The 10,540-nt window shown below is 38.5% G+C and overlaps 2 protein-coding genes across 2 annotated transcripts in view; both read right to left on the bottom strand.

Annotated features, from left to right (window-relative positions):
* Positions 1 to 8,462: 8,462 nt before the first annotated feature.
* Positions 8,463 to 9,157, bottom strand: LOC144715641 (putative dehydration-responsive element-binding protein 2H). The gene has a single exon (XM_078590603.1). The coding sequence runs from the start codon at positions 9,110 to 9,112 to the stop codon at positions 8,636 to 8,638; it is 477 nt and encodes a 158-aa protein (XP_078446729.1). The 5' UTR covers positions 9,113 to 9,157; the 3' UTR covers positions 8,463 to 8,635.
* Positions 9,158 to 9,601: 444 nt separating this feature from the next.
* The window catches only part of MUR3 (Exostosin family protein), a 2,404-nt gene continuing 1,465 nt past the window's right edge, over positions 9,602 to 10,540 (bottom strand). Inside the window, exon 2 of the mRNA XM_078571587.1 lies at positions 9,602 to 10,540. This exon is cut by the window's right edge and continues 872 nt beyond it. Within this exon, the coding sequence (XP_078427713.1) occupies positions 9,838 to 10,540 (703 nt within the window). The 3' untranslated portion in view covers positions 9,602 to 9,837.

Here is a 10,540-nt window from a genome sequence, read left to right as displayed (position 1 = left end):
GTGCGCATTTCCTCGTGGACGATAGTATTTATGATTGTAGATTTTAGGTCACGTTTAATCTCCTATAAGGTGTTTCGCTGATGAGAATTTTGGGAGTGAGACATTAGGTACGGGGTTTCATGTGTAATGACGATAATAAGTCGGATTATCGATTATTGCTTGTCGTTTTATCCACAGTAAAGCAGTGAAACTTTTGATGAGTTTGGGTGTTGTGTACTCCATGATGGATCAGACGTAAGTCCATCCATATACTGAATTTATAACCCAAAACTCAGAGACAGATATTATTAACCCCAAATTATTTAATTATCATTGTACAAATGGAATTCGTAGAGATAGAGGTACGGGGCCGCTCAATCCTCTAACTCTTATCTTTCACACGTAAACGGAAGCATGAAAATTGTAATTAATCTGTGACATAAAATACTTGTTTTTCTCAAACTAAATCTTTTGATAGGGATCCAAATATTTCACTTAGATGTATATTCAGATAATGAAGGAAATGGACTAGAGTTTAATGAACGATCTCTTTGATATATCCAACTCTGGAACTCACTTTACTATCTGCCGAGAAAATAGTTTCTTGAAATGATGAAAATATATCTATGCCTTTATCTCCTGTCCCATATCCCAGATAATTAACCCTTTCCCGAATCACAATTCTCCTCCACTTTCAGTATGATGAAAAATAGCCTGAGTAGTTTTTTTCTTTACTTTAAAGAGGAAAAATTCCCAGAGGTAATGTGCGATTCCATCTTCAGCACAGCTCTACATGCTTGCTCGTCAAAATGTTAAAGACTGAATATATTGGAATGTATCTTGGGAAGGAGAAATAAATTCGAAATAACCATGGCTCCATCATCTTAACAATCCAATAAGATTTATCATAGGGCATGTTTTCGTAGCCTTGATCCATATCCAAGTCACATTGTGCTACCTGGTGATTCTTACTGTTTATCAAAGACCACCTCATTATGTGGTTTCCTGTACTTATGTTATGGTATCATAGACCCCTAGTTTGAGGTTCTCTAATTCTCTGGGGTAGGATATCCCTTAAGTAGGAGCAAGAGACTAGGTGTAACCTAAATAAATGATGTTCCTCTTGTCTACCCCTATACTTTAGTTATGATTACTTTTGAGTAGCAGATTGAAAGATAATAAATATTTAGAAAGCTTTATAACAAAGTGACTTGAAATATGTGTTCATCAGGTAACTCAGATTTTCACTGCTATTATCTCAATAAAAAATCTTACGTAGTACCTACTATCTAGTACTTTCAAACACACATGATTGATTTTCAATACTTTTTCATACCTTATTTTCCTCTGGTTTTCATTCTAATAAAATTTGACGAAATCAATGAAAATACCTCACAAAGATGAGCTGTTATAAACGACCCCCAATGTATATCACTGGTGCTCTTGTCAGTTACTTTCCATGTAAGTGCATCAGCCTGCACACTACGCATGGGTGCAGAAACATTTTATGGCATGCATGTACAATCGCTAGCCCTATTAATGGTGTGCATGGTGTGCAAGTGGCATGCATTATACTATTAGTATTTTTCTGGTGCGTGCATGGTGTGTGTGCTGATAGTAATGTTTTCATGTGCACTTCTATTATCCCTTGTGCCGCCATGCATATGGGAATATGTCTGGTTCAGGTCCACCATGTTCAATATTAATAGCATGTGAGATTTCGTGAGTGATAATTATATAAGGATGTAGGAATGTGACACATCCGTACCAGGTATGCTAATATATTTGTTAAAAAATCAGTAAATTATTATTAATAAATTGAAATTGAAGTCTGAAAAACATCCTCTCAAAATTTTAATTAACTGAAGTGTATCATGTATTGCATAATTTGTATTGCTTTGGAAAGTATTTGGCTAACTCTACTTTTCTTCTATCGGTCAAGTAGGTGCCCACTGATATTTTATTGGTTTTATTTAGTGCGAGGACATAGGCAAATTTTTAGGAATATTTTAGGATTTTTTCAAGAATAAAAGAGAACCCAAAATCTTTAATGGTCTGATTATGATGTCTAGATGAAATGCAGCAAAGATTTAGCTCCATGAATGGCAGAAAACCCAATTCAAACTCCAACTGCACCAGATATTATGGATCGGCCCCTCTACTCAAATATGGTGCCTTAAATTCCATACTCTAAGGAGATTGATGGATGAGGTTAATACCGTGCACTCACGTCAAATCATGAACAACCATTCAAAGGGTGCCAGATCTACGAGTAAAGGAGTGTGAAATAATCTAATGTATGTTTCATTCCCTGTATTTTGTAGCTTTTTTCCCGAATTTCTCCCTAGATGTGGCTATCTGAATGAAAAATGATGTCCATGAATGATTTATTGTCCACTGGGAATAAGAGAAGAGGCCGATCAATCAGTTCTGAGGTACAACATCCCTCGGATTAGGATGAATATGAATATATATATATATATATATATATATATATATATATATATATATATATATATATATATATATATATATTGTTAAGTCTCTCGAAACCCAACAAACTCGAATCAACTTCCAAGTAGTTCTCAACAGAAACCAGCAGAGGTCCGGTACAGAAAGGGAGAAGAGAAGGCAGCAGGGGAGAGAGGTGGCAAGATGTGCGCTGAGGTACGCGGCTCCCTGGGTCCGTCAGGAGGCGCGGAGCTAGGTGAGGTATCGCACTGGAAGAGACCAGGAAGAAGGTTAGGGCAAGATGATAGGAGGTTAGGGAGAGAGAGAGAAGGAGGGAAGGAGAGAGAGAGAGCTTACGATTTGGCTTCCTCCTTCGCTTCTCAGTCCCCTCTTCCTCATGCGGGCTTACGGGAGTACCGTGACCCATACGCCTGGGGGACGGGGCTCGAGACGGCCCCCCTGTGGAGACAAAACGACCCTCCCCCGGGCCTTCTGTCTTCCGTCGACCGTAGACCCTGAGAGGGGTCTTAACATATATATATATATATATATATTGTGACATCTGCCCTTCTTGACGTCCAAACAGCTTCCTCCCCATCTTCATAGCATAACCACATCATTTTAAATCCTTAAATATGTTCTCATCTCCTACACCCTGATCAGGTCATCACCTTCCTTTTTTAATCCATATTTTTCTCATCTGAATACAAGGCCTCAAAAATTACATACATGCCTTTCCTCTTTCCGCCCAAATCAATTGTCTCCATTCTGAAATGAGAATTTCAGTGGACTGAGAAATAGTGGCTCATAGTCAAATTAGAAAACTCTGTTTTCCATTGTCCATCCTGAACCATTTCATCCTGACCTCAAACTGCATTTTCATACTTCCACATAATTTTAGAAGAATCTAGGGAATGGTTGCCTTTGATTTGAGCTCAAAATCCAAGTGGCTTGACTGTAATAATCAACAAAAAGGATAAACAATCTAAAACCTGACAGACTGGATATCGGGTTTGGTCACGCATCATTTGTGGATAAGCTCAAAATTTTTGAAGCATCTCACATTTTATAATTTAAAGGAGGACAGTTTATGTTTAGAATCTTAAGCAACAAGAAAATACACCCGCTGCCCCCACCTTCCACTCCTCTGACCGTCTATCAACCGCTGACACTCACAACCACCAGCCAATGTCTCATCTTCCCTGTCCTGTTCTTCCAGGTTGATATATGTTTATTAGTTTGCTTATATTATAAAACATTTTTAATTATCTTACGGCACATAAAAAGTTGTATCAAAATAGTTTCCTAAAATCCTTTAAAAGAATTCAATACCTCTTCTCCCGATGGGATCAACCCCTGGCCAAATTTCCAGCCGAATACCAAAAACCATTCTGCTAACTAGACACTCCTTAATTATCTTATTTAACCCTAATTTGATTTACGAATAGTTTTAATGTGTCAAGAGAATGATGAATAAAATATTCAAGCCATTTATTTGGCATTTATTTGTCGCTTATTTGATGATATATTGTTGTGCATCAGTCAAGAAGAGAATCCATTAAAACATATCAATATTTTATTTCTTTGTCACATTGTCAGAGCAGAAGAAATAAAGTGAATGATACAAATGTACAAGCACTCAAAGACTCCCCAACACCACCAAACATTCATGAGGTTTGAAGTGTCTTTGATTTGACATTATCCTATCTTCATTTCAGAAGAAATTTCATTTCTATAGCTACGCCTATAACTAATTCCATACAGAAAGAATTTTGGCAACTGAGGCAAGATAAAATCTTTACATTGTAAGGTTTTAAAAAATTATTCAATGTTGAATGTGTCACATAAATATATGATGTTGGTGTTTCACTGTCAGAATAAGGGAATCCAGTTTCATTTCAATAGAGAGAAACTCTCATATTCACAGAGAAAGTGGAAAACCTATGATATTGACTGGTATACAATTGTATGCCTCTTCAAACTTGGTAAAACGATCTAATGCAAATGGAGTTCATATTGTATACTGACCAAGGGTCTTCAAGTTTGTGAATCAGACAATAATCATATATATTGAATGTATGCAAGTTAGATTTTCTTGATGGAGAAATTCACAACTCCAATGAAGCACAAGTCTGGAAAAGTTGAGTCATGTTGCTAATGAATTGAGTCTCAAAAGGAGATGTATGAAGATGGGGATGATTTCACAAGATCTTGGGCATTATTTCATTCTAGGTCTTATTTTTTACGGGCTCACTTATGGGATAAGCTAATTAGAGAGTTGCATTTAGATGGCCCCAGTCATCTTTTTGGGTGTGGCAAGCCTTATTTATGTTGCAGGAGAACTATTATTATCCATAAATTAATAAATATGTGAATCAGCTCATCTTTAAATGCAAAATTTATCAAGCAAGCAAGTGAAAATTTCAGAACACACTGTTATACAACTGACGTCCAATCTCTGAAATCCTGTACTAAAATTTATTTATATTTTGTTCTAAGGGTTCCTCACATTGTATATGGCTCTATCACAGCGATTTTTTACATATTTTCTATGATGACCCACATTATTCCCTAAATAAAATCCTGAATTGCTTTTCTATACTAACTGATGTTTGCTACTGGATAATTTTTTAAAGGAAACACTTTTACACCTCATTCCAACTCTAAAAAAATTACCCATGGTTCGAATCCCATATTTGGTTTTCTATTTAATGGTAAATTGAAACGTTTTTATTTTAATAGCATCTCTAGAGACTCCTAATCTACTATAGCAATCACAAGTCTCACTAAACCTAGATAATTACTCATAGGTTTATTCATTCAATTTCCTATGAACTAAAGACAAAATATTTCATCGATGGGAGTGAATTTTAAAATTCAAAATTTCTTATATAGGAAGATACACCTTACTCTTTTTTTGCTATCTACATCCTAACAAAACTCATGGAATTAGATGTTTGGCTAATCAGTCATTTAATCAAATTTCTCCTCATATTCTTCAAACTTTTCTCTAACTTCACAGTTTCCCAATGGTTTCTAGGGTCATTAAATGAATTTAAGATACTTCTACCTTGCATAAAAATATCATACTAAACAATTTATACAGAAAAGTATTCAAATCACATGTTATAAATCATCCATCCAGTGCATCCTTTCCTTTTTTGTTGGCTTAAAAGTGATGCCCTTTCTAAAGTTAATTCACAAAAATAATATGTGGTAAAGAGAATTTTCACACCTGTAAACATATAGATTAGAATACACTTTACCTCTGTAGCAACGAGGCAATTGAAAAGTCCAAATTTAGGGGAATTTTTTTCATTTTTTAATTCTTACTTTCGCTATAACATCTATGTAATTTTTATCATAATTACTCTAAAAATATAGTACGATAAAAGGGTCTACCAACAACAAGGTAAAAATTAAGTTTATATTTTTTTGGATTTAGTCTGATCATAGAAGGGTATAGAAATGAGAAACATATTTGTATATAATATTCTACGTATTAATTATTGATAATAAAAAACTTTAGGGTTTATATTATTTACAGTAATGAGAATAACTATTTGATATTTAAATCAAGTTGAATGAGTAACGTTTACATTCCCATAGAATGAATAAAAATTACATTCCCAGCACTTATCGGAGATGGGCAGAAAGGGAGGGTTGTCAAGTCAACGGGTGTGCAGGAAGCATGTGTAGACAAATGTGGGCCAATGCTCTAGGGAGCTGATGTGGCTTGTAGTTCATGAATCCAAATTCAGATGTTCTATGTGTTTTCTATGAGTTTTTAAAAACTGAAATTTAAAATCCAATATTTATAATGACTTTCCAATTAATATTCTATAAATATTTTAGGCAAGAAACAGGTCAATCCGTCAGGGAGACAGAAATTTAATATCAGAAATTTTCTGCACTTGGAAGTGAGACAAAATATTCAACGAGTGAAAAATATATTTTTTGGAATTTTTCTGTATTGTTAATAAATTATTGTTGTTTGTAAGATTTATATTCGAGCCAAAGGGGAGAAAATTATTTTTAGATCTTATCAATGATTTTATAGTTCTATTTAATATGTTGAAATAAATGTTTTCTGGATTCGTAGATTTTTATATTAGTTTTAAAGAAAAATGACTAGAAATGATAAATATGATTTTGAGGGATTTTTCTTGAGTCTATTTCAAGATAAAATAAGTAGAAATGATGATTATTTTATTTAATATAAAAATAAAAAATATATAAATTGCCTTTTCAGTAGTTAGTAGAAGAGGTTGGCGGCGGCAAGGAGCAGACTCAAGCGCAAATGTGCAATCTTTGGGCAAGGGAATCATCAATCTCCTCAATGATCCCCAAAATTAGCCAAAAGTATGTCAATTTCAACTAAGTTACAACGAATTAGAAACCAAAATTTTCCATATGTTTTAGGTGTAGAAATTAGAGATAGAAGGTAGGGTTTATAGGGAGAAAATGGGGATTTATAGAGAGAGAAAGTGATATACAATTAGCAGAAGCAAAGGAAATTGACCGGGATGACAGTGAAAATTTAGATCTAGGTTCATAAAGGGTTTCTGGTTGTTTCTAGTCCCAATGCCTTTTCCTCAACTTGGGAGTCTTATATTTGTGAGGATTCTTATATTGACTTGATCTAGAGATGAATTATGGAGTAGAAACTAAAAATAATTTTTTCGCGGATCAAATCCCTGACTTCTCAATTCCTCAAGTGAGCTGTGATGTGTCATTCAAGTGTCCAACCGCTTAACATATATATGTGATGGTCGGCATGGAAAATATCTTCTTCTTTATCTCGATGAGCCTTGTTATTGATCCACCATCCTCATTTCGTCCTTTTGATTCATCGAGAGGGGAGGAAGCCCACTGAGAAAAGGGGGAAGAAAGATAGGAGCATGAAGAACTCTTTCATGGGTGAAGTTTATTCAGGGCTTTCTCCTATTTATACTTAATTGTAATTTCTTGAAAATCCCACAAAATTAAAAGTATATCTTTCACGTGCAATAGACCATCTGTGTGTGACCTTCTAGGATAATGTATCAGTCTAGTGAATAACTCTAATGGCTGAATAATATTCACTTCCCACCTTATTAATTAGCTTCATCAGAATATAAATTATTATCACTAATTGATTTCACCCAATCAACAGGATGACTTGTCAATCCAAGGGGTGACAAGATACACCTTGTGCTCTATTAGATACAAAGGAGTATATTGACTCTCTCATAGAACCTCGGTGTCATTCATTGCCGTATACAAATATTCCCTAGGATAACTTGGTATATGGTCGATTGTAAAACTCTAATCAATCATCCCAGCTAGTTCCGATACAGTGGGAAATAATTGGATAACACTTCTCCAATATGCATTGGTTAAAGCTACAGTTTTTATTATGTAATGTCTTGCAAGTTGCAAGGATAATAAACAAAATAACGCAAGAGAAATACAAAAAAGTCATGGTGCCTCAGACTTTATTACAAGAAAGGGTCCCAAACATGGGATGCAATTCATTTTCTTTTTCTGTAGTTTTATGATTTCTAGTAAACAAAATTTAGGCTGAGTTTCACTTTCATCTTATTTAGAGGAGAAAGGGAAACGAAGGATTATCAGATGATTGCATCTACGACTTGCGTTCCTCACCATTGTTTCTGTGACCTGGGCGAACAGTAATTATCAATATATCTTACACTTTTTCCACCTAAGACATCTGCTTCAAGGAATCTTACGCTGAAAAAGGATTAGTTTCCCCATTATCATGAACCCACTCGTCGCCATTTCCTATTATTACAGAGGGACCTTCTCTTTTCAAATATTTCCTTGCGATTTGTCAGCTTTCTTTTGGTTTGGACACTCCGCTCCCCATTTTGCACGTCGCATCAGAGAATTCAAAACCCAATTGGTTCGTCTTTTCTCCAATGTCTCCTCGTGGCTGTCCCTCTGCCCATCAGCGTGGGGACATGAACCCACATCCATCTTCAAGACCTCCACAAACACGACGAACTGACAACAGACAAACGCCAAAGAACAAAACAACAACGCCGAGAGAAGGCGCAACCACAGACCAAAGAACTCTTCCAGACCCAGAAATTTTTCACGTGCGAGAGCCGTCGTAAACACGAGGAAAGAACAACCAACACATGAATGCCACCCTCCCACGTAAAAAAAAAAAAAACCATGCAAGGAAATTATTCCACCATTCTCAGGCTTCCCACGAGAGATGAAGATCATCGAAATCGAAGAAGCAGCCATCGACGCTGGGCGGCGCGACGGCGACGGGGTCGAACCCGCCGTCGTGAATGAGCTCCTCCCAGAGAGCCACGTCGGCGAAATCCTCGGCGCCGCCGCCCATTTCGACCGGCGGTGGCGCCGCGGCCGCCGCGGAGGGCTCAGCGGACGGCGCGTCGGGGAGGTTGAGGCGCGCGCAGTCGCCGTAGAGGGTCCGAGCCGCGTCGTCGTAGGCTCGAGCCGCCTCGAGCGCTGTGGCGTAGGTCCCGAGCCAGAGCCGCGCCCCCCGGTTTGGCTCGCGTATCTCCGCCACCCACTTCCCCCACGTCCTCTGTCTCACTCCTCTGTATGTGCAAAACGCGTTCTCCGGCCCCCCCTTCCCCTTCATACACCCTTTCCTCGACCTCCTCAGCGTCGCCTTCCTCGCCTTCCCCGCTCCCTCCTCCTCCATCCAGAGAGAGAAACCCACACAACCCAGAGAGAGAAAGACACAGAACAAGAGAGAGAACGACACAAAACAAGAGAGAGAGAGGTCCGAGATTCCAGGAGACGGCCATTTTTATCGCTCGAAGCTCTGCCGCCGTATCTTAGCTCATCGCTAACGTAAGAAGCTGAGGATGTTTCTGCATGGCGCCGCCGCGTGGCGCGCGATCACTGCCGCCACCTGTCCTCGCCCGGACACGTGGCGGCAGATCGCAGGGCGCCGGAGCCCCGCCGGCGCCGCCGCTGGCGTCAGCTGAGGAAAGCGTCGAGAAACATCTTTCCGAATTATCGCTACAATCAAATGTGATTAAGCAGTTGACACCTCTTAAGTCGTGAAATAATTCGTTTGTCCAGCGTGTTAAGTGCAGATAATTACTCCTTTCGATAAACTATGATTTGGGTAAGTCAAATAAACTTACACACCTCGTCAGAAGAAAAAATGCACTGACAATGACTAAGAATTATTCGACTAGGGTCAGAATTTCACTAAATGCAGTATTTCGGACTCGTACATGGGTCTAGCGTATTAAGTACAGAAGATTATTGAACAAGAGGAGAAACCCTCCGTGGAAAAAGAATTATCATATGGCGGTGCCAACCTAATCCATACATGGATGACTGCACATGAACTTGACTAAAACTTGAGAAATTGCCTTGAAACAACGGTCAGGATCTTCCATCGTCGATGATTGATCAGGATTTGTTGGAATCCTTGGGCTTTGAGAAGAAGGGATCCCATTCATGAGGCCCAACATCATGGAGCCCATCCATCAGAGCATATTTCCAGCTATTTTCTTCAATAAAATCACTGATATTTCGTCCCTGGATGATATCCAGCCTCATCTTCGTCACCTTATTAATAATAGCCTCAACAGACACATCAAAGGCATCTCTGAGGGTCTCTAATTTAGACCTTGGATCAGCATACACAAGCCTTGGAATCAAGCTAATGACTTTCTCTCTCATCTTAATCATCTCTTCTGGAGGAACTTGCCGCAGTCTCTCCTCGATGCTGACATTTCTCACTCTAACATCATCTTCAGGGATGAAGACAGAGAAGGTGGAGTAATTCCTTGGAAGATGCCAGGTGTATTGAGTGTAAGCCGAGCCCGGATGGAAGAACACTGGAATACAGCCAGCAAGCATCGAATCGAACGCCGACCGCCTCGTGTACGAATCGCCTTGAGGCTGCAAGCAGAACAAAGAACTCTGAAACATCTGCATTATGCTGCTAGGAGAGTGGCACTTGCTCTCGCCGAACCCGCATTCCAACAGCTTACAAGCTTCAGAATTCCTGCACTGATTGATAATCTGGGTTCGGATCGACTTCGGGTTATCGGGCCGAGGCGCCCCGGCAAAGGAGAAGAGCCACTTGCGATCCAACATTCTCATCCTG

Source organism: Wolffia australiana, chromosome 2 (assembly GCF_029677425.1).
Source record: "Wolffia australiana isolate 7733 chromosome 2, ASM2967742v1".
Taxonomy (NCBI): domain Eukaryota; kingdom Viridiplantae; phylum Streptophyta; class Magnoliopsida; order Alismatales; family Araceae; genus Wolffia; species Wolffia australiana.
Note: the sequence above shows the minus strand (reverse complement) of the source record. Positions and strands in the feature narration are given on the sequence as shown.

Excerpts from the sequence above, each read along its gene's own strand:
- LOC144715641 (XM_078590603.1), bottom strand. The coding sequence starts at position 9,112 with ATGGAGGAGGAGGGAGCGGGGAAGGCGAGGAAGGCGACGCTGAGGAGG.